This window comes from Balaenoptera ricei, chromosome 9 (genome assembly GCF_028023285.1).
Source record: "Balaenoptera ricei isolate mBalRic1 chromosome 9, mBalRic1.hap2, whole genome shotgun sequence".
Classification (NCBI taxonomy): Eukaryota; Metazoa; Chordata; class Mammalia; order Artiodactyla; family Balaenopteridae; genus Balaenoptera; species Balaenoptera ricei.
The window spans coordinates 23936901-23960518 of record NC_082647.1 but is presented as its reverse complement, the minus strand read 5'-3'; the positions used below and the strand labels follow the sequence as shown (position 1 = coordinate 23960518).

Genomic DNA, 23618 nt, shown 5'->3' with positions numbered 1-23618 from the left:
TTGGGCTGAACTGCGGGCCCCATCTTGAGCTCTCCTGGCCCAGTGACGGCGTGACATTAGGCAAACAGGTCACATTTACAGAGAAAATTTTTGTGAGAGGCGTCGCCCTGAGTGGGGAGGATTGAAGGCTGTGGGTTTCCCGATAGCCTCCCTTGCTGCTGTGGCAGCTCGCAGTCTGGCCATAACCTTGGGAGAGTTGTTTTCCTCATGTGTGTGGGGAGATTGACTGAAAAATGGAGGAGGCTACATTATTGCTAGTTTGTAGTGAGTAGGAAAGGGGAGAAAAACATCCTGCTCACCCCCAGTCCTTCCTTGCCTCTCCTTTTTTTTTCCCTTTCCTGTTGTTACCCGTCACATTCCCTGATGTCATTCCTGCCATTGTGAGCCGACAGGCCCTTCCCAGCCTGGGGGACAGCCGGTAAGTCAGGAGGGGAGGTGGAGCTGTGGAGGTAGGGGAGTGGTGGTCACACCAACACCGTGGAGTTGGGCTGGATCTGAGTGGAGCCCCAGGGATGTTCCCCAGCCCATCCTTCCCAAGAACCAATGAGTAAAATTAGGAGCCTCCCACCTGAGGTCAGGGAACCAGGCCCTGGAGTGGAACTTGGGGTTGAAGATGGCCTCCTTTGTCAACTGATTCATTCTCCAGAATTCAACTTGTTCTCTGACTCGGTGGTGTTTGAAAGCAACTTTATCCAGGTACCCTTGTGCAGCTCAGGGCCAGCTCTCCTTCCCTTTCCAAACCTGTTCCCGGGGATTGGTCCAAAAAATGCCGAGGCCTTTGAAAGCCCTGGGGAGGAGGAAGAAGCCAGGAGAGCCAGAGAAACGAGAGGGTCTGGGTCCCAAGTTCACCTCAGTTTGTGCCTACAGCATCACGGGACTCCCTGCAGGTCAGATGCTTTCGGGAAATAGAGTTACACCTGCAGAAGGAGACAGCAGAACCCACTCTCCAGGCAGGGTTCATAGGCACCCTCCCGGGGCCGCTAGTCCGCACTGGCTGATTAGAGGGGCTGAAGGCAGCTGTAGGAATCCCTGCTCTGAAACCCAACCTTCTTTCTGGGATATTATTATACAAATACCCTTGCATGAGACCAAGGTTCCTGGATAAATTAGCCTTGCCCAGATTCTACCATCCCCCAGAAGAGTAGTAATATGACCTTCGGAAGTGAGTGTTTGTGGCCTGGGAAGCATGGAGACACCAGGAGTGCGGGGTGGTCATTTCAATCCCTGTGACATCTTACCAAGGTGCTACCCCCTTCCCTCCAGTGGTCTGGCTGGTGACCACCTGTGCTCCGTTGCAGGTATGGCATAACCAGTCAGCAAGCTGTGTGAGAGGCAGGAGATGCAAAGAGAGATCAGACAGTGTCCCTGGACAAGAAGCTTGTGAATTTGTAGGTTTAAAGGACATAGTATAAAATGGGAGCTGTTAAGAAAGCTCTGTGTCGGAGGGTTTGGACCAGCTGAACCCCAAAGCATGAGCAGAGCACTCCTTCAACCTGGGCAGTTGTGGAAGCCTTCCCAGAAGACGGGGTCGTAAGCCTTTCTTTGAGGTCTTGCTGAGACTTTGGTAGAAGAGCAGGGGGAGGACCTTCCAGGCAGAGGGACTTCAAGTTCCTGGGTGGAGGCAGGAGGCTGGAATGCACGGGAAGGTCTCCAGTCAGGAATCCATTCGGTGGAGTTGAAGAGTGATGAGGAGTCACAGGAGAGAGGGAGGGAACAAGTGGAGGTGGGTGTTGGCTTAATTTGGAGACCCCTTCACAGAGCAGCGAGCTGTTCTCTGACGAGGTCCCCCAAAGGTTCATGGCTCCGGGCACTCCCTGGTCCCTGCGCTGCCCCAGGGAGCTGCATAGCTGGGCGATCAGCTGGCAGCATGGGAGGCATGGGGGGGGGGGCGGTGTGCTCATGCCCAACACACACTCAGAGGAGAATGAGCAGTACCGTGGGAAATCCAGACTCAAGATATCAAATTCTAGTCGTGTCCTTGGGTGTGAGATTATGGCGGCAGGTTTATTCTCCTAATATGTTCTCTTTGGCCTAGTATTAAAACTGTTTAGATTCTCTGGATGGACGCTAGGCGACTCAGGCAGCAAGAGACTCAGACTGTGCCAGGGAGGGCGAGAGACTGCCTGCTGAAGCTGGCCCACGGCAGAGCTAAAAGCTGCCTTGAACTGCTCCAGCCCACGTGGTTATGCTGTTCCCTCCCTTCCCTCTCCTCAGCATCACGTGACATCACTATCATCACCGCCAAGAAACATCACCTGCAAACATTTATTTATTACTCTCAGTGTGTGTGGCCCTCTGTGTTTTGTAGCACATATGAATTTCATTCCACAACATGGGCTCCAAGAAATGTTACTTTTTTTTTTTTTTCAAAAATCAAAATTCACTTTTCTTGGGGCACCATCTACTCAGGCTTGTGGGAACTAACATTTCAGTCATTCCTGGGGCTTTCCCCTGGTCCTCAGTTCCACCACGGGCTGTGAATGGCCCCGATGGTCTTGCAAAGCCGAGGATATTGGGAGAAGGCCCTCTGGGCGTAGGGGTCACTCCTCAGATGTTCCTTACCCTGGTCCCTGTGGTTCCTTAGAGGCCACAGACCTGGTGCTTCTCTGCCCGCCCTGGATAGTGAGGTAGGGGTGTCTTAGCTGAGACACTGTGCCCCAGTGCCAGGCCTCCATCTCCCTGTCCTGCCACAGCCCCGAGTGCTGCAAGAGAACAGGTCCTTATTACACTCAAGACCTAGCAACAAGCCCGGCACTCCCTCATCCTGGGGGAAGCTCCCCAAACCTCCCTCAAGTTGGGCTGCCTGAGTCTTCTCCGTTCAACAGCTCTTTCCTCACTCTCCTCCCCTTCTGGAACTTTCTTCTCACACTCTCCCTTCCAGACCATTAGAAACCTGTGCTGGGGCTTCCCTGGTGGCGCAGTGGATAGGAGTCTGCCTGCCAATGCAGGGGACATGGGTTCGATCCCTGCTCCGGAAAGATCCCCCATGCCGCGGAGCAACTGGGCCCGTGCTCCACAACTGCCGAGCCTGCGCTCTGGAGCCCGCGAGCCACAACTACTGAAGCCCACGCGCCTAGAGCCCGTGCTCCACAGCAAGAGAAGCCACCTCAGTGAGAAGCCTGCGCACCGCAACGAAGAGTAGCCCTCGCTCGCCACAACTAGACAAGAGCCTGCATGCAGCAATGGGGACCCAACACAGCCAATAAATAAATGAATGAATGAAGAAAGAGAGAGAGAGAGAGAGAGAAAGGAAGGAAGGAAGGAAGGAAGGAAGGAAGGAAGGAAGGAAGGAAGGAAGGAAGGAAGAAAAAGAAAAAGGAAGGAAGGAAGGAAGGAAGAAAGAAAGGAAGAAAGAAACCTGTGCTGGCTTCTTACTAGTGCATCCTTTTAAAATTAGTAATGCAAAGGACACGAAGAAGGGCAGCACAGCGTTCCTGTTGCCAGTGAACGTAAGTCTCTCTGGGGAGACCCACAGGAAGGATAGATTCAGGTCATGACCCAGTCCAGTGTGCCACACACCTGCAAGAAGCACAGGTGCTCTAAGCCTGTCGCCAAGTTGAAGAGCCATTTTCTAGCATCTGTAACCTTCCATCCCTGTCTTCTGCTTCTCTCTGACCCATGTGCCTGGGGCTGATTTCTAGGTCACTAAGCTTGGGAACTGGATGGATGTCTGTGAAGGGTCTATCACTGTGATCCTCGGGGTGACCTCCTCGGTGCCCTCCTTGCCACTCCCCAACGTCCTCCTGATGGCCAATGTCACCTGGCCCCAGGGTCAGTTTTCCACCTGGAGCACACCTGGTAGTGCCCCAGTCATCACCCTCAGCAGGTAAAGAAAGGCTTGAGGGAGGGGCCGGAAGGGGCGGGATGAATGACTGCATTGTTTTGCAGCTGGACTTTACTTATATATTTTTTTATTTTGTTACCTTTGTGTTTGTTTTTTTTTTTTTAGCAACATAATTTTCTTTTTTTAATTGGAGTAAAATTGCTTTACAATGTTGTGTTAGTTTTTGCTGGACTTTAGCTGAGAAGAAAGGACAGTGTTCTTTAGCTGATGAACTATGTAGACTTCATTCATTCATTTAACAAGTATTTACTTAGTATCTATGTGCACCAAGCGCTGTGCTTGGTGCTGTGGTAGAGCACCAGTCCCTGTCTCCGCCTAGTTTTTGAGAATCTTGGCTTCCTTTTGCTTATTTTTTTTGTCAATATCGACTTAGAGGTTTTCAAAAAGAAAGGTGAGCAATATGATAGTCAAATAGGATTATGAGGTGTTGAGATTGAAAAAAAAATACTGGATGTATAGGAGACCTCCGTCCATTTTCTTAATCTTTCAGCACAGTTAATCAGGATCTAGGGAGGAGGAGACCTGAAAATAGAGCCAGAAAACCTTAGTTCCATTTCCTACTTAAGAAGGTCTAAACTTGGGTAAATCACTTAGCTTCTCTGAGCCACAGTTTCAAATTCTGTAAAATGGAATTAATACTACTTATCTTTCCTTCATCAAAGGGTTGTTGTGAGGACTAAACAAGATATTATACATCGACTCTCAGCCATTGTTATTGGTGTGGGCAGATTCTTTAATAACTAAGGCCCTGGAAATCAGAGAAGAGTCGGTCTTAGTGATCATTCCCATTCTCAGACCACGAGCTTTCTCCCTTGGGTGTCCCCCAAGCAGAGGTGAGCGCCTAGTGAGGTTGACCCAAGCTCTAGGAAGGCACCAGCTTGGTTGATTAAAATCACTGATGCCTCTGCCATGGGAATTTCCTGATTGTGTCCAGGATTCTCCCACTGAAGTACGTGGAACTACGAATCTGCGACCGGCTCCAACGCATCCTGAGGGTTAGGACAGTGACTGAAAAGATCTACTACCTGAGGCTCCACGAAAAACACCCAGATGCTGTGTTTCAATTCTGGATCCGCTTGGTGAAAATTCTGCGGAGAGGTCTGTCTATCACCACAAAAGACCCGAGAATCCAGTTCTCTCACTGCCTGGTGCCCAAGTTGCCCTGCAGCTCCACCGAAACAGTAAGTTTCACCAAGATCCTGCCAAGAGATCCATAGGGTCAGCTGGGAATCGGAAACATATCACCTCCCGAGAATTGATGGGTATTACGGTCTAGTGTTGTGTGGGGATGAGCAGACTTCTTTTTCAAGGGTCAATGATACGCACACACCAAATTGAGGTCTACAGACATAAAAAGTAAATTAACTTTGTTTTCCAAAAAAAGAGCTATAAAGTACTTCACTCACTTATAAATTGTTTGCTGTTTTTTGCTGGGGTTTTTTTTTTTCAGTGTTATAAAGGAATAATGCTCACTGAAGAAAATCAGAAAATTACAGAAAAATCACCCCTGCTTCTCTCCAGCCCCAAGCAATCACTTGGAACATTTTGGCATATTTCCTTCTATTCTTTCGTCTTAATTTTCAATTTATATATTTGAGGACATTAAATATATATACATTTCTGAATGTTGCTTTTTTTTCCAATTTAGATTATATCATAAGCATTTTCCCATTTCTTTTAGAAGCCCTTTATATACATCATTTTGGTAATTTCATGCTATTCAGTTGTATGAATGGGTTAAAATTTACTTCACCATTCCCCTAATATCATTCATTCAGAGTTGTTTAACATTCAGAGTTGTTTCTGACTTTTCATGATTGTAACTGATGCTACAACAAGCATTTATGTATCGTCCACATTTCTGATTGTTTTCTCAGAATTGATTTTTAGAAGCAGAATTCAAAGGGTACAGACATTTTTAAGACTCTTGATACATACATACTGCCAGATTATTTCCAGAAAGTTCATACCAAATTGTACTCTCTCCAATAATATGAGTGACTAGGTCACTGTATCCTTATCACAATTGAGAAGTATAAATTTTAATTTTCTAGTATGATAGGCTGAAAAAAAGTGGATTCTCTGATTTTTCAATGAATTTGAACACTGACCTTTTCTTTTTTGCATTGGCTCTTGTGTTCTTTGGCCAGTTTTCTATTGGCAGCTTTGCATTTTTCTAAATTGATTTGTAAACCAGAGCTTTTTATATATCAGGATTTTTAAGCCTTTAATCTCATGTTTTTGCAAATATTTCCCCTAAGGATTTGCTTTTCCCTTTTAGTTTATTTAAGGATTTCTTTTCTTTTCTTTTGACCCATAGAAGGCTTTCCCAGTACCTGCTTAGGGTAGAAGGTCAGGAAGGAAAAGCTTGATAGATTGGATAGCCTTAAACCTTCCGATTTCAGGATGGAAACACTTTACTCGTCTCATGTAAGTGGCATACTTTAGGCACTCTATCGCTGACTTCGAAAGTCAGCTCTGCTGCTCTGGTTCACAAGGTTCAGAGCCTGTGCTCTGGGCAGATGGCCACAGCAGCCCATCAGGGAGAGGAGGTGATCCTGCTAGGGCCCCATTTTTGGTCTGATGATTCGAGGGCTTGATGTTGAAGGAGCAGGTTCCCAGGACTAGGCTGGCAGACACAAGTGAGTTCCTTCAAGGTTATGGCCCGAGGAAGCCAAAGGAGCAGACCTGGCCATCTGACTGCATGTTTCTCCATCCAGTCTGGAAGCAGCCTCCTGTCATCCTGCCAGTCCAGTGAAAGCTCCATGAAAGCTCTTGGCAGCCGAGCAGACCAGTGACTGTTTCTCGAATCTCTCAGGAAGGTCCCAGCTCACAGCAGACAGGTGGGTCCTCTGTGCAGGCAGTGCCGGCATCCCTTCCCGCAGCACAGAGCCATGGCGCGGGGAGGGGTGAGGGGCGGGGGGCGGGGGCGGGGCGGCGGTCAGTGACACCCTCTGCCTACCCATCTCAGTTCCTTCTCTTCACTTTAGACCTTTGCATGTGACGTGTCCCCTTAATTTTATTATAAGCCTGTCCTTGGGAACAGGGTCAGTGGCTGATTGATCTGAATAGTCCCTAGGTAAACCCCGGTGTTTTCATATGGAAGGTGTTCAGTAAAAGGAGTGAGGGATGAATAAATTAATTCAAAGAAGGGCAATAAAGCAGGCTCACGGAGTTATATATTGACTATCTTCAGTCCCAACTCGCAAGGGTCCCTTGGGTAAGACAATCCCAAGGCCTCCTTGCCTCACTTGTCTATTCTGTAAAATGGACAGAATAGACATTAACCCACATGGGAGACCACTGCTGGCTCCGAAGTGTTACTAATCTACTAAGTCATTGTGTTAGATTCTTTCTGTAACAAGAGATAGAAAACCAAAGCAAGATTGTTCAATCGATACGTTGAAGAAGTACAACTTGTAGGGTATCATCAAAATGCCAAATTTTTTCCTTTCCTTTATAATTTTTTCAGCGGGAGAAGTTGTCTTCTTGCCCCTGGATAAAAGCTGGTCTCTGGGCAGGCCCCATAGCATATATGGGCTCCCTCTTAGAATATAAAAGAGTTCTTTGGTCCCTTTAAAGTGCAAAAGCAGCATCAGTTCTGAAATTAAAACATCCAGTGCCTGAAAATTATCAAAACTCTAAAGTGATCACATCACCCCGCTTCAGTCAGCTTGGCCTCATATTAAGATGGCCCTTCATTGTGGGGACTGGACTGTCACTCCTCTCCTTCTGCTTCCTGATTCTAAAGCTGGCTTTTTCTCTCAGGAGCTTTCTTGGGTTCCTTGAAGTCCTCACCCCAATGCAAGGCCCCCGCTCAGGCCCTGGCTCTGCAGGCGTCCGTGCACTCAGGCACTAGCTGTCAGAGTCCCCTCACCTTTAAGGGAGTCCTTGCGGGTAGGGTTTACAGTGGCTCCAGGCAGGCTCTTTCTCTCCAGTACAGTTGACATCTTGTCCTCAGGAAATGTCCTCTCAGACTTTGACCGGCTACTGGAGGGAGGACTGTGCCTCCTGGACACAGAAGCAACTCCTCTTCACTCTGTCATCAAAGAAACCTGCTCTCCTGGTTCTGCCACCCTCCATGTTTCCTGGGTGGGAGTTGTGCCCCGCCACCTACTGGGTCTCCCAGACCCCAGGGGCCACTGCTCAAGGTCTCTGGGTGTTCCCAGGAAGCCTCTGTTGTTCAGCTGGAGGGGAACGAAGGAGCAGCTCTATACACAGGACTCTCCACACATCCTCTCTCTCAGTGCTTTCATAGCCTTGCTCTGGGGCAGGGTCCCAGCTGTGGTCATGCTGGGTCAGTTCTCCCAGGTCATGGTGCGCCTTTATATGTACTTTCCAGTCTTTTTTTTTTTTTTCAACTTCAAGATAGTATTCTTGAATTATAATGTAAAATTTCCCTCTTTGGGTACTCTTACTATTTGTATGTTGGATCATCTTTGTGTATCTAATTACCTGCCACTTTCTCTTTTTTATTCTTGAAACTCTCCTGCTTTTACCCTTCTGTTTCTCTTAAGGCATTATCTGCTTTGTTTGTTTGTTTTTCTGTTCTTTCTGGCTTTAGGCTTCATTTTGGAAGTAATTTTTATTTCTTTAGAAATGTCTAATTCTTTTCTCAGTTTTATCACCGCATTTATAAATCTTTTATTTATATTTTCTTATTTTTATTTTTTAGGCTGCACCACACAGCTTGTGGGATCTTAGTTCCCCAACCAGGGATTGAACCCGGCCCTCGGCAGTGAGAGCACAGAGTCCTAAACACTGGACCGCCAGGGAATTCCTATAAATCTTTTAAATTCTGACTTAGTTTTTCTTTCATATGTTCTGTCATTGTCTTAACTTCTTTTAGCTCATTTTGAAATGCTAGGTTGCACTTTTCATTTGTTTTGCAGGCACATCTTTTTAGTGTGCATCCATCGTCTGTAAGGATTTATGATGCTTCATAGCTTCTTTTCTTTTCTTTTCTTTTTTTTAATTTTTGGCCGCCGTGGGCGGCATGCAGGATCTTAGTTCCCAACCAGGGCTCGAACCCGCACCCTGCTGCATTGGCAGGCAGAGTCTTAACCACTGGACCGCCGGGGAAGCCCCAACCTCTTTCTTCCTTATATAATTTTGTGTTGCCTTGGATTATGATCTCTGATGTGAACGGTTTTCCTGAACCTTTGCGGGTGAGAGGCTGGTCAAGGCAGCTTTCTGGTTTGGGCTCCAGAGCTCCCTCTTGTGTCATTTTTGTGAAGTGTTTATGGCCTTGTATTTTTTAGGATTCCAGGGCTGTGTTCCTCTCTCCTATCTTTCCCTGACCTCTCTCTTTCCTTTGCTTTTATTGTTCCTGTCCTACTCAATTTGGGTTCCATTTCCAGTGGTTTTTCCTTGTTTGAGGACACGTCCTGCAAGGAAGAGTGTTCTGGTGGTTTTGAGAGTTCTTAAGGCACATACTTCACCAGCCTCTTCGGACTGTACCACGGACCCCTTGCACTTACTTCCAGTTTCCTTCTTCTCAAATTGGCTGGCTGCACTTTCCACTGAGAAGCTGCGGGAGATGTAGGAGCTCTCCTGTTTACAGGCACATCAGATGCCCTGTTGCTTCTCTCTGCTTCCTCTCACACAGATACTGATAACCTGTGGGCCTTGGAGCTGTCTGTAGCTGTAATATTTTATCTGAGCTTTTCTCAAACAGGCCTTTATCTGTGGGACTGATGTTGGCCTAAATTGGAGGGGCAGGGGTTAACCCCAAAGAGTCATTGTAAGTTTGATTCCATATCAGAGATATTACTGGCTCAGGAGAAAAAAAAAATTTTTTTTTAATGTAAAATTTATTTATTTATTTATTTTTGGCTGTATTGGGTCTTCGTTGCTGTGCATGGGTTTCTCCAGTTGTGGAGAGCAGGGGCTACTCTTCGTTGTGGTGCGCGGGCTTCTCATTGCAGTGGCTTCTCTTGTTGCCGAGCACGGGCTCTAGGCATGCGGCCTTCAGTAGTAGTGGCACACGGGCTCGGTAGTTGTGGCTCGTGGGCTCTAGAGCGCAGGCTCAGTAGTTGTGGCGCACGGGCTTAGTTGCTCCGTGGCATGTGGGATCTTCCCAGACCAGCGCTCGAACCCGTGTCCCCTGCATTGGCAGGTGGATTCTTAAGCACTGCGCCACCAGGTAAGTCCAAAAGTTTTTATATTAGTTTCTCAGCTTGGAAGTTCTTGTACCATATATCGTTTCAGACCTCAAACCAGTATTGGGACAGTCCCAAAGATAAGAATTTTCAGCAGAGACTTTTGTTTTGACCCAGAATCCAAGTTGATATAGATGAGCTTGTGGCACTGGACGGATTTCTTTCTGGTGTCCCTTTTTGCCGAGAAGGTGGCTTTGAAAGTCCTGGACTTATGTAAATACCTCAGTTAATGCCCTACCTAGCTCGGGCCCAAGACTTTATCTCCTGTGTCTCGTGGCCATAAAAACCCAAGGCCTGGGTCACCAAGACTAGCCAGTCCCTCAGGCAGCCCCACTTTAGCTCATACTTTACTGATCTTTAATTTTGGTCCCTGGGATTTTTACTTTACTTTTTGTGAGTTTAACAATGCATTTAAAATTGTGTAGATTATATTTTATCCAGCATTTCTAGGTGTTTTGTGGCAAAGACATTTTTAGATTATTAGGCCATATTGCCGGTCTCTGGCTAAATAACCCTAAAATTAATTTCATTGGGGAAAAAAAAAAACAACTCACTGTACTTATCTCTGAATAGTAAGTGTGAGTGATTTTTATTTTCTTTTGGGTGCTTTTTTATAGGTTTTTTTTTTCATTTAAAATAAGCATGTATTTCACTTGAAATCAAAATTTTAAAAAATTTTAGCCCAATGTTTGTTTTTCTAGACACACAAGTGGTTGTGATTTTTTTTTTTCAGTTGTTATTGTTTTGGAGAACTGTCTGAGGTTTTCTTTGCACTTATGCTGATACCTGGCAGTCTACAGTGGGCATCAGGCAGATCCCAGTGGGTTCAGGTCTTGCCTTTGACTCATAACATGTTACATTCTCAACACATAAAAGCAAGGCTTAAGATTTGGAGGGGTATCTGTTCCACTTCAGCAGAGATGCCTTCGCTCCAGCCTCCCTCCCACTTGGCTTTCTCTGCTCAAGTTGCTTGTAAGTACCTCATGCCATAAATACATGTTGCCACTGCCCATCATTTCCATATTTAGATCTAGGTTCAAGGCACTTATGCTGGAAAAGACGTAATTTAAAAAGTTTTAAAATTAGATTCTTAACAATGCTTTCTTTTTCTTCTATTGCTTTCAATGACCCCGACATCCTGGGCTACTCTAGAAACACCGATACCACCGCTGAAATAGACAATTTCAACTGCTAAGACAAGACACCCTCTCCAGTGGCATCCCCTGTCAATTCGAATATACCCATGAGAGCCACCTTGAGCCACAGTCTCTGGGAACAAGAGAATCCAGAGGAGCACTTCCTGCAGGTTCCTGTAGCCAGTTCCCTAGGAGAGAACTTCCTGGGACCCTAACACCTAGCCAAGACAGGGTCATCTTCCCAGGCTTCGTTCAGTCCACTTGCTACAACCTTCTATAATGCTCTTTTCCTATTGTGGCCCAGATGACCATGGGAGAGGTAAGATGATGTTTATAACAAGGTGCTTTAGTACTTCCACCAATAAACCTCCAAGTGAGTCCCTAATTGTTGTAGTTTGTGCTATGGGGGGTGGAGGTGGGGAGGGGCTGGAGAAGGACTAATTAGGAGCAGTAGCTCACTCCTTGGGGAAATAAATGGAAAAACATTCTGTTATCTCAGTTGAAACCCCCAAACAGCCAAGCAAAGCCAAGAAAGCCAGTCCGGAGGAAAGGACCTGGGGAGAAATCCAACTTCCTCTTACAAAGGGATAGGGGGAAACAGAGACAGGGCTGCTACAAGCCCAAAGTGAAAGAATCCTGAGAATGATGGCGACCAACTAGGAGATGTTTTTGTGTTGCCCCACTTACCTCAAACAAGAACGCGAGTCTTCCTGCCCCATTCCCTGTGTTAATGTAAAGCTATGAAAGCTCATCCTGGCCATGCAAACTTTGGTTGCTAATGAAGATGGGGCTTCTGTCAAGGAAGATGGTGACCACCCATCTAATTGATTAACTCTTCCAACCCAGGGCCTAATGAAACCCAAGTGGAAGACACAGTGTCTGTGTATATCAGGGATAGAACAGGACCCTTAACCAACCTCTGGACAGATGGGGAATACTGACTTGAGAAATACTACCACAACATTCAGTAGGCATTTATCAAGCTCTTGCTAGGTGCCAGACACTGCACTAGTTGCTGGGTATATTAGAGAGAACAAGACAGATGGACATGATACTTGCCTTTAGGGAGCATATGGGAGAGATACTGAGCCCTGTTTTGGAGACACAGGGAAGCCATTTAGGTTGACATGATGTTTGAGCCACCTGGTCTGCAAATCAAGGCTGGAGGACCTGCTTCCCTATAGTTCACACGTGGGTAATACAGTGATGGAAGGAGAAAGAACATGACTGCCCTCCCCTTGTGCATGCTCAGTTGGGCTGAGTGGTAAATCCTAGCTAGACGTGGTCAGAAAAGACTCTGAGCTGAGAGGATGCCTAGTGTTTGTTGATTTCTTCCTGCCTCCCGTAAAAATTAAAACAACAAATTTCCTTTCAGCATGTTACAATCAAACAAGCTGAGCATTGTTGATGCTGGTGAGGGACATCTAGAAGCAGAACTTAGAAAAGATGAATGTGAAGGGTGACCACCCTTCCCAATTTATGCCTGTTGTTCTAGTATCATTATTAATGTGTACGCATTCCACTCTCAAAAGTATCCCTAATATGGTATGTTTACAAACATTTAGGAGATCTCCATCCTCATTTCTATTGCCTTGGTTTAAGCCTCCATCAGCTCTCACCTAGATTATTGTGGTAACCCCAATTGGACTCCCAGATTCTGTCATCATTGTAACAATAATAGCTAATTTCATTAGAAACTTACTATATGCCAAACACTATGCTAAGACTTTACAAAGATCACTTAAGCGACACACTCATTAGGAGGTAGATACTCTATGATCACATTTTACAGATGATGAGCCCGAGCCACAAAAAGGTTCAAGAACTTGCTTAAGGTCATATAGGGAGCGAGTAGCAGAATCAGGATCTGAACCCAGTCCGTCTAACTCTGAAGTTCATACTCTTATGAATTCGATTTATTCCCAATCCATTTCCCATCTATACTTCTAAAAATCTTTCTGAAACATAAATCCATCACTTCACCCTTGATAAAAGCAAACTCTTTGATACAAAATGACCAAGCCTATCTCTCCAGCCTCTCCACTGGCCACTGCTCCCCTTGAACCTCATGCTTCCACCATGCCAAATTTCTTGTGGTTTCCATAATACACCGTGTGTTTAGATAGTGCAAGGATGTTGCACATCCTTCACTCTATTCAAATACCTGTCCTTGCATTTTCTACCTGTTGCTCTCATGATACTTGTCCTTATTGATGGAGTTTTCCTATGCTACCATTGTGCCCTGCGTGTGCCCATTTTACAGCATTTCTCACACCCCTGTAGTTGCTTACCTGTCTGTTTCCTTGGTGGGACTATGAGAAGAGATACCATTTTATATTAAAGTTTTCTGATTGCCAGTAAGAGAAGCTGACTCTAATTTAAACCAAAAGGAATTTATTGGAAAAATATGAGTTGGCTCACGGCATCAAAGGGACAGCTGAAAAGTCAGTCCTGGAACGCACTGATACCAGAACAGCTCCGGGGATTCAGGTAAGGATGGCTAATTGAACATTTCGTCAAATGCTGCAGCAGGCTGGGTGGTTTCCCCAAAGGAAACTGAGGGCTGTTACAAAAGAACAATTAGGGGAATGGATGTCTGGTGGCTGATAATAACAAATGTCCACCACAGTCTGACTTTGTGTTCAGAGAGGCACTCTGCCATGGCCTCAAGCATCTCTGTATATCCTTGCTGAGGAAGCCAGATTTCAAGGCCTAACTGTCCTCTGACGTTGAGCCATTTGTGTAGCTAGTCACATAGATAGTTAAATAGATCAAGGTGACTAACACATGACTACCTTACGATGACTTGCTCTTGGGGAAGGACACTGGTTTGGTTACTGTTTAGTTACTGTTTGCTGAGCCCTTAGACCTGGGTTCCTCAGCTGCAATGCAATCCACTGCAGGCATAGCCCTCACCTGGGCCCATCATGTTGCCCTGTGGGGATTGGGGGCCTGGCACTGCCATGCTGATGCTCCTGCTGTTTGCTGTGCTGTTGTAACAAACTGTCTTGCTTTGATCCATTGACTCCTTTTTTTTTTTTGGCTGCATTGGGTCTTTGTTGCTGCGTGTGGGCTTTCTCTAGTTGTGGTGAGTGGGGGCTGGCTACTCTTCGTTGTGGTGCACAGGCTTCTCATTGCGGTGGCTTCTCTTGTTGTGGAGCACGGGCTCTAGGTGAGCAGGCTTCAGTAGTTGCAGCACGCGGGCTCAGTAGTTGTGGCATGCGGGCCCTAGAGCCACAGGCTTCAGAGTTGTGGCACGTGGGCTCAGTAATTGTGGCTCACGGGCTCTAGAGCGCAGGCTCAGTAATTGTGGCACACAGGCTTGGTTGCTGTGCAGCATGTGGGATCTTCCCGGACCAGGGATCGAACCCGTGTCGCCTGCATTAGAAGGCGGATTCTTAACTACTGTGCCACCAGGGAAGTCCCGATCTATTGACTCTTGCTGTCTACTTTGGGCAACTTTGGGCTTTTGGTAAGTCCATCTGATTGCTTCCTTAGTCGTTTTCTTTGGAGTCATTTTTTGTCTGTGACTATTCATAATACTATGTACATTGAGATAGAATATAGATTTAATCAAAGATAGCAAGAACTGTATTTGGAGGGTGGGTGAAAGGCAGTTGTGTGGAGGTTGGGGGGAAGGTGTGGGAGAGGAGGGAGGTGATAAAGAATACATCTTCATCTTTTATAGTTGGAAATCAGTAGCTAATACCCAAAACTGAAAAATCAAGAAGTAACAATGTAAGTGTGTTTTTGAGAGATCCAAGGATAACTATTCAAAGAAATATCTAAAAGAGTTTAGTCATTTCTGAGAAATGAATGAGGTAATGGAGGGTATGTGGACAAGTGAGTGCTTTTTTTTTTTTTTGGCTGCGTGACATGTGGGATCTTAGTTCCCCCACCAGGGTTTGAACCCACACCCCTGCAGTGGAAGCGTGGAGTCTTAACCACGGGACTGCCAAGGAAGTCCTGTGACTGCTATTTTTGATAACAGGCCTTGATTTGACTTTGTATACCATGTTCATGTAAAATGCTGATGAAAATAATTTAAAAATTAAGATAAAATAGAAATTATGCAGGAGAAACTTGCATCTTGCTATGCAGTTTATGAACAGAAATATTGGCTGTACAGCTGAGGTCCCTCTGTCACCCTCCTCAGTTAATCAGTTAGGTCCTCAGTTCCTTGAACCCCAGAGGTGATGATTATTATCCTGAATTTGCTGCTTATAATTTACAATTAAAAAAAAATTATATATATATCTCTCCTTTTAGAAGGCTCCCTGCCCTTGTGTAATACCCCTAATCCTCCCTCCCCTTGAGTGTAGGCTGGATTTAGTGACTTGCTTCTAATGAATAGCAAGTCACTTTCAAGTGGCTTGGATTATAAGTCTGTACTTCCATTTTGCTGGCATTCTCTCTCTGGCTGTTCTCATATGCGTGCTCCAATAGGGAAGACCACCTGGCCAGGAAACAAAGGTAGCCCCCAACTAACAGCCAGCGAAGAATTGAGGCCCTCAGGCCAACAGATGGTAAAAAATTGGATCCTGTCAACATCACGGGGTGAGCTTGGAAGTGGATCTTGCTCTAGTTGAACTGTAGGGTGATGGTGATCCTGGCCAATACTTTGATTACAGTCTCATGAGAGACCCTGGGCCAACACCTTGATTGCAGCCTCATAAGAGATCTGGAAGCAGAGACCCCAACTAAGCCATGCCTGGATTCCTGTCCCATAGAAGCTGTGAGATAATAAATGTGTGTTTTGGGGATAAACATATGAAGTTTTGGGAGTAATCTATTATGCAGCAATAGATAACAGATAGATATGTATATCTATATATATCATTATGTATCTCTATATCTGTCCATATATTATATCTGTATATCTATCTACCTACCTACCTACTTACCTACCACCTACCTATCTTTGAGTGGTTTGTAGGTGGTTTTACCCACGTGCATGTTTTGGATAGGGATAAAATGTTTAGACAGATGATGTTATATTCTGTATGTTCCTCTGAAACAGTTTTTTTACTCAACGTTGAATCTGAGGCATTCCATTTTGACTGGCAGACTACACAGTAGCCTTTTGGGTCCCCCCACTGGTGTTAACTCAGAGTCCCCATGGTCCCTGACTGTTTGTGCATTTCCCTTTTAGGAGGGCACATTATCCTTGTCAGTGGCTTAAAGTCTCTTTGGGGATGCCCAGGAGAAAGATTCATAGTAGGTGCTCCATGGTGTTTATAACAGGGTCCTTGGTTAAGGGTTCCGGCCTTCCCTTCATTTGAGGAGCTCTGGGTCTGAGTATTGCCTGAGGCTTGAAAAGTGGTGAGCAGCCATGATTCTGTAACCATATTCCTCAGAGCTAGCTATCATCATTCTTTTGATGACACAAATGACCTTAGTCACTGCCTATCAATTTTATTCCTAGAGAACTTAAGTCAGCCCTGATTTTTTTAGTTGTCAACAACCAAGTCTCACTAGTTCAGGCATGAAATGAACATTGGACAGGCTATCCAATAGCTGACACACTCTGCAGAAAGGTAAAGAGAGAAATGGCTTGAAGGCTTACGCAGCCAGGACAAAGAACGATGGCCCAGCCACAGCAGGACTGCTCCAACAAAGACCCCACTCCCCGCTATTGCACATACACTACAGCCCCCACCAGTGACCCTGGGCCAGGAGTCTTCTAAAATCAGACACTTCTACTGCCACCTGGCCCCGAAAACGAGACTCTGTGCAGTGCTGACTTCCTTATGTTCTCACTCCCAAGCAAGCGAGTCTGCTTGGGAGAACCCAGGTTGCAGGATGTACCTGAGCTGAAACAGAGTCTAGCTAAGTAAGGTCTGGCTTCCTCCCAGGCGAAGTAAAACTCACAAAGTGTAAATCCCCAACTAGAAGTACCAGCAGCCAGAAGCCATGAAAAATGTCCCCAAAGCACCCTTAATTAACTAACTACAGACCCAGATCTCAAAAGGTCAAACCATTCTCAGCTCTGATTACCAAGCCTGACTATGCTTCTGCTCCTGGAGTGCTCCCCAGAATCCTCTTTTCTCCACCGAGGTCTCCACTGGAGCCCATTTACTGGCTTGCAGAGAGCCTATTAAACATTCTAATGCTTTCTCAAAACCTTGGAGATGTACAAGTATTCAGGGTCTTCTCAAAGGACAGAGTTGGATGAGGACAGATACATGTTAGATGAGTCAGTATTCTTGCCTCGCAAAGCCTTTGAATTCCTCTTTCTACATTGTATCAAGGAATTTCTGGCCTCTCACTGTTCTTTTTTTTTTTATGGGGGATTTTTACACTGAAAAGACATTTGCCATCACTTGTATATTTTACACATTTTTTTTAAATTTTTTAATTTAATTTAATTTTTTTATACAGCAGGTTCTTATTAGTTATCTCTCATTGTTCTTTAACGTGAATTGCGTTGAATCCAAGCTCACCTTAACCAACACAGGAAACTATTAGAAACATACAGAGCTGTGAGAAATAGCACAATCATTACATAATCTCTGGGAAGAGCACCCATATCAGTAAAATCAATCCTATCTAAAATTATGTTCTCCCTCTTTGATGGAGTGCCTTAAAATTTATTCTAATAGATACTCCCAGACTTTACAGATACAAATTGTCAAATTTCTACAATATGTTTTCCTGGGTAAATACTTTCTCTTCCCTACATTTATTTCTACACTTATCTACCCAACACCCACTGGACATCGTGGAATCGAATTCTGGTTATCAGCCTCCTAACATTGAGGGGAATTTTTAGCAGCCTCCTGCAAGAAGGGAAAGGCTTCCTCTCACAAGGGATAGGCAGTGGGAAATTTCCAGAAGGATTTGAGGATTTGGGTCTTCCAAGTCTTGTCAGCTGTTCCTGTTCCAGTTATTAGAGATTCACTCTGTTTCATTGTGCCTCTCTTTTACATAAAAGACTGGATTGAAGCTGTGACTTCGGCAGTCTTCAAAATTCAGCAACCCAAAGAACCAGATTTTGAGTTCTTTGAAATTTTTTTCTCTTTCTTTGAGTTATTCAGTGTCATCAGAAGCAGCCATTGTACCCCAGTGTCCTGGAAGTCTTCATACCCTTTATATTGTCCTAAGACAGCAGCCACCTTGTTCCCCAGATGCCCTCAGCCAACAAATGGTCCTCATTATCAGCAACTTATAATTTAATTAGCTGTGGGCCACTGACAGTTAATTTCCCCTCCCAGAATTTTGCTGGAATCTTGCTGCATTCTATTCCATCTTGTTAGGGTAATCAACTCCCTGGGGACCTATAACCTGCAATCCACTCTCTAGTACCAATTTCGATATCAGAGTCCTTCAGCTGCAAGCAATAGGAACTACTCTATCTTCGGCAGAAAAAGCTGGGGTTTTGTACCCACCACCCCATGCCATTGGAGGCTGACTCACAGAATCAGAGACAATTGGAGAAACAGGCTTAGAAAATGCAGACCCAGAGCAGCACCAAGGATGTAGGACTTGGATTTAATGTACACTTTGTTTGGGACACTGTCACTGGCTTTAATGTCTCCACCATGTTTTCTGTCCTTGTGGTTTTCCAGTTAACATTCAATGGCCCAGGAACCTAGCTTTGGCCTTGTGCCTACCTGTGCCAGTTAACCTTCCCTTTTCCCTCCAAACTCACTCTCCCTTCTCTACCCTCTCCATGCCCCAGGATGCCTATGGTTCCTGCCTGTTGTACAAGTTGATCTGTATAGCCTACATCAAAGGGCCTGTTGCCTGGGGTCTCCAGGTGGGTTTGGCCAGCGGGAAGTCCAGGTAGGAGATCAGAGGGAGAGGGGAGGATGGGGTCAAGACAATTATTCCCTCCCTTGTAGTAGCATAAGGCTGGCTGTGTGTCCCTTAACAGAAGGAAACTGCTCCTCTCATGGCAGCTTCTTCCAGTCAACTATCTCTTTCTGGTTCCAGTCACCATTGCCTCCCCTCACCCTTCAGGTCCATTATGGACTTAGCTAACTGGATGCCCCCTCCTAAATTTTATATCTTGAGCCAGGATGTCGCTCATCCCCACAAACGAAGGTGCGGCAGTGGGGACAGCATCCTGACCAGGCACTGCTGGCTATGTGACAGGGGCCGGGCATCCATCCAGCTTATTCCTCCTCTTTTGATTCCTGACAAGAACCCAAAATCCCCCGAGTCTGGTTCCCTTAACTTTCAGCTGTTGTCAAGACCTCCCAATAGTCTTCCAAAGAATTCTCTTTGGCTTAGGTTGGCCTGTCATTTCCTGTGCCTACAACCATGAAGTCTAATTGATGTGCTGCTATCCCCCCAGAAAAGTGGATGCTATGTAAACATGGCAACCACAGGTGTCTTATTCGTTTGTGTTTCCTCCAGTGCCTGGTTCCTGCCAGGTACCCAGTTAAAGGTTGTTAAGTAAATCCATTTCTGCCACAGCCAGCTCCGGCTGCCCCATGTTGTTCCTCCCCGCAAACGAGGGAAGAAACTACAGCCTTTGCTGAATGAGCTTAGTGAAATTGACTTCCCAGAGACTATTTCTTAGATGAAAATGACACAACATAAGGGATTGGTAAGGCTTTTAATGGCCAATAAACACATCATTTAAAAGGGAAAAGGGATAAAACATTGTTATCCGGAGTCATTTAGAGCCCACCAGGACACGACATTTGCAAAAACAATCCCCCAAACAATGTAAGAATGCATCTTAAAGTTTCTGAAATGGAATTCAGAGAAAAGAGAAAATGTCCTCAAGGAATAACACCAAGATGGACCCACTTAAAATGTGTGATGGAAGTGAGATGAAAGCTTCACAAATGCCCTCGTAAGTCTCAAGAGAAATAATCAACAGCGGGTCCATCGAGGCTCTAGTGGTATTGATGAGACAGCAGGTAGGGGAAGCAGAGAACCTGGGGACAGTGAATCTGTAGAAATGAGAGGTCCTGACCTGCATCCTGGGGCCACCAAGGGATCCACTAATGAACTCTCAGAACCACAGGCCATCGATTTAGAAAACAAAACAAAACATGTCTTCTCTTCAGCAAGAATCCTGTTGGTCAGTTTAGCCAGAATCCTCCTTACCCCTGATGCTTCCTCTTACTAATTTTCCATCCACTTCTCCTCACCCTGCTCCTTGGCTATAAATTGCCACCTATCCATCTTGCATTCAGAGTTGAGCCCGATCTCTCTCCCCAGCTGCAAAATTCCATTGTGGTGGTCCCTCTACCTGTTGTGTTAGTCCCCCCACCCCTCTTGTCCCAAATAAAGTCTTCCTTATCTTGCTTAAAAAAAAAAAAAAAAAGCCCACAAGGGGTCAATCTTGAGAAATCGAAGACTATGGTTTCAAAAGAAAAACAACCACTGAGAATGGTAAAGCTTCATAAAATGAGCATTGTAAATATAAATCTAGGGACTTCCCTGGTGGCGCAGTGGTTAAGAAATCCTCCTGCCAGTGCAGGGGACATGAGTTCAATCCCTGCTCTGGGAAGATCCCACATGCCGCGGAGCAACTAAGCCCATGTGCCACAACTACTGAGCCTGCGCGCTAGAGCCGGCGAGCCATAACTACTGAGCCTGTGTGCCACAACTACTGGAGCCCACGCGCCTAGAGCTCGTGCTCCGCAACAGGAGAAGCCACCGTAATGAGAAGCCCGCGCACCACAACGAAGAGTAACCCCTGCTCACGGCAACTAGAGAAAGCCCGCGCGCAGCAACGAAGACCCAATGCAGCCAAAAATAAATAAATAAATAAATAAATAAATAAATAAATAAATAAATAAATATAAATTACCAATGGCAATTAAAAATAATAATAAATGAAAATCTAGAATTATTAAGGCTAAGGCCACTTTCAGGAGCTATAACTTGAATGGAAACAACCAGAAATACAACAATCTAGAAATACACCGAGAGAGGATGGTTCAGGTTTTCGAATCTGTCTCTGATTCCTGGCTGACTTAGGATAAATCAACTCATTTCCCCATTGGAGAGATACATTTTTTTTATTACGCCCCCAAGCAAAACCTTGTTTTTGAATGTTAATAGTTGCAACAATAACCGGAAACACACCATGTGTCCATGACAAACAATGAAGTAGTCATAATTTATTCTAAGTTGGTCTTATAGCCCCCTAAAGTCTCCACGCTGCCTTGCACAAAGAACGAAAGGAATTTCTGTCATATCTATCCCTCCCCTCACCACCATTCAAGGGCCATGCCAAATGCAAGACGAATGTGGCAACTAGTGGTATCAGATCATCACACACGCACACTCGGGACATTCCACTTGTAAACGCTTTGCATTTTTCAAATTGTCTCCACTTCTACAATCTAATGTAATTTTCCCAATTGTGTGAGATAGCTGTTATTTTGAACTATACCTTACAGATGAGAAAAGTAAAGCCCAGAACAGCTTGGCAGGAACTTCGGGCAGCTTGTGAGTCTCAAAGTCCAGAGGGCAGTAGGGCCAATGGCCTCTGGGCCTCTTCTCACAAGTGTCAGTCCCTCTTGCGCCCATTTCTGTCAGCCGTCATCACTGAGACCTTTGGTTGCAGGCTCAGCCCAGCCTAGTTGCTAAACCAGGGGCCCAGCCCAACCCCAAGACCCGGATTCTTGACGATGTAGCAGACCGGATTCTTGACGATGTAGCAGAGCGAGTGACTGGCACCAGGTGGCGCCACACTGCAGGCGGGACCCCAGTGGACTGGATCTGCACCTCCCAGCCCCTTGGCTGAGTAGGCTAACCTCAGGTATTTAATTAACTTCAGAATGACGCCACACCACCTGATTGACTATTTGGGACCTCACTTGTCAAACTATAGTTGGGCTTTTACTGTTTTTCAGAAGCCAGTTCAATACACCTTCAAGGGTATTATTATTTTTTTTTTGTAACTACTGCATTCTGAGTACAGGTCTCTGATTAGCTTTCATTCTGACTTCTGAGAGTCATACACAAGCATTTACATATTAGAATATATATTTTTATTATAGTTTTTTCCTTTTATATGACAGCTGAGCTAGCACATCGATTTTGAAAACCCATATGTGTATACATTTATATTTATATATGGTATAATCACTGTATTTTATTTCAGAACAGCAGAACAGGTGTTACAAAATATTTGCCATGAAAAGGGGACTTGGGTCTGACAAGGTTGAGGACCATCATATGGGAGTATTGACCTGCTCCTGGATATTTCCTGGTTGACTTGATGATACTTGAACAGACAACAACTTTAAGCCTACTTTGCTGTCTCCACTTTCTCCTGCTCTCATCTCACCCTAGGGCTGCTCCTTTGCTCTGCTGGTCCCACACCTCCGTAGCTCTCAGGGAAGCAAGTGTCTGACAGCATCACTTGTGCCCTGGTACAATCCCATGAGTGCCATCGCTCCCCCCAGGCTCTCTCCCGCCCCTTCCCAGCCCCTCAGCTACATCCTACCTGTTCTGCCCTCACTCCAACTCACTTCTCATCTCCAGTCTCTTCTGAACTCTCCGTCCAGGTGAGATCTTGGGCTATGCTATCTCTCCTGATGGCCCTTTAAATGTCCTTTTCTCTAGTTGGAGATACATCCTGTTCTCATGGAATAATCTTTGTCAGTTCAGCCTGGAGATCTGAAAAACGGTGAGCCCAGCTGAGCTTTTCTGTCTCTTCAGAGGCAGTGCTGTGATCAATAAGGGCTTCTACTCTTGAAGATTTTTCTTACGGTTGTTTTCCCTGAGCTGATTACTCATCCCTCAGGCTGCCTCTCTCCTTTTGGGGGTGGTGGGTAATTTGTGAGAACACACACAACTATATTAACTTGCTTTCTTTATTATCAGGCCATACCCAGGTTTTCTGTTTTCCCTATCCTTTGGCCACCACTTTCCTGGTTAGAGTGTCACTAGTTAAAATTTTGCTGTTAAAAAAATATATGTATTTACTGTGGATGTCAGAGGGAGTAATTCTGTGACATGCTTCTTTGCAGAGGCTGCTGATAATCCACCAATATCCTTCATCCTTAAATAATAAATAATAGAACTCTACAGTTCTACATGGGCTCATGGCCACCCAGCTTAAAGCTACATTTCCCAGCTTCCCTTGTATCTGGGTGTGGCCATGTGACAGAATTCCAACCAATGGGATGTGAGCAAAAGTGATTATGCCATTTCCAGACCATGCCCTTAAAAGGAAAGAGTGTACACTCCCCTTCCCCTTTCCCCTTCTCACTGGCCAGGATGCAAACATAATGGCAGGAGCTGGAGCAACCACCTTGGAACCCACCTGTTGAGAATAGCAGAGATACTCTTACCAACTATGGACTGCTTACCTTTGGACCACTATGTAAGAGAGAATCAAAATTCTGTTTTGTTTAACTCACTGTATTTTGGGGGCTTTTGACTACCTAGATTATACTCTAAGTAATACAGCTTCATGTTACTACCTTTACCCAGGAGCCTGTACTTCCTTATTACTTGTACTTATTTGTGTTTTCTTATTTCAAATTTTATGTTTTATGT

General features: G+C 45.3%; 1 protein-coding gene across 1 annotated transcript; it reads left to right on the top strand.

Annotated features, from left to right (window-relative positions):
* The first annotated feature begins 3662 nt into the window (after nucleotides 1-3662).
* On the top strand, nucleotides 3663-21855 carry LOC132371264 (Golgi-associated RAB2 interactor protein 1A-like). Its single transcript, XM_059932508.1, has 3 exons — nucleotides 3663-3826; nucleotides 4779-5025; nucleotides 21676-21855. The coding sequence occupies exons 1-3, from the start codon at nucleotides 3663-3665 to the stop codon at nucleotides 21853-21855; spliced, it is 591 nt and encodes a 196-aa protein (XP_059788491.1).
* The last annotated feature ends 1763 nt before the right edge of the window (nucleotides 21856-23618 follow it).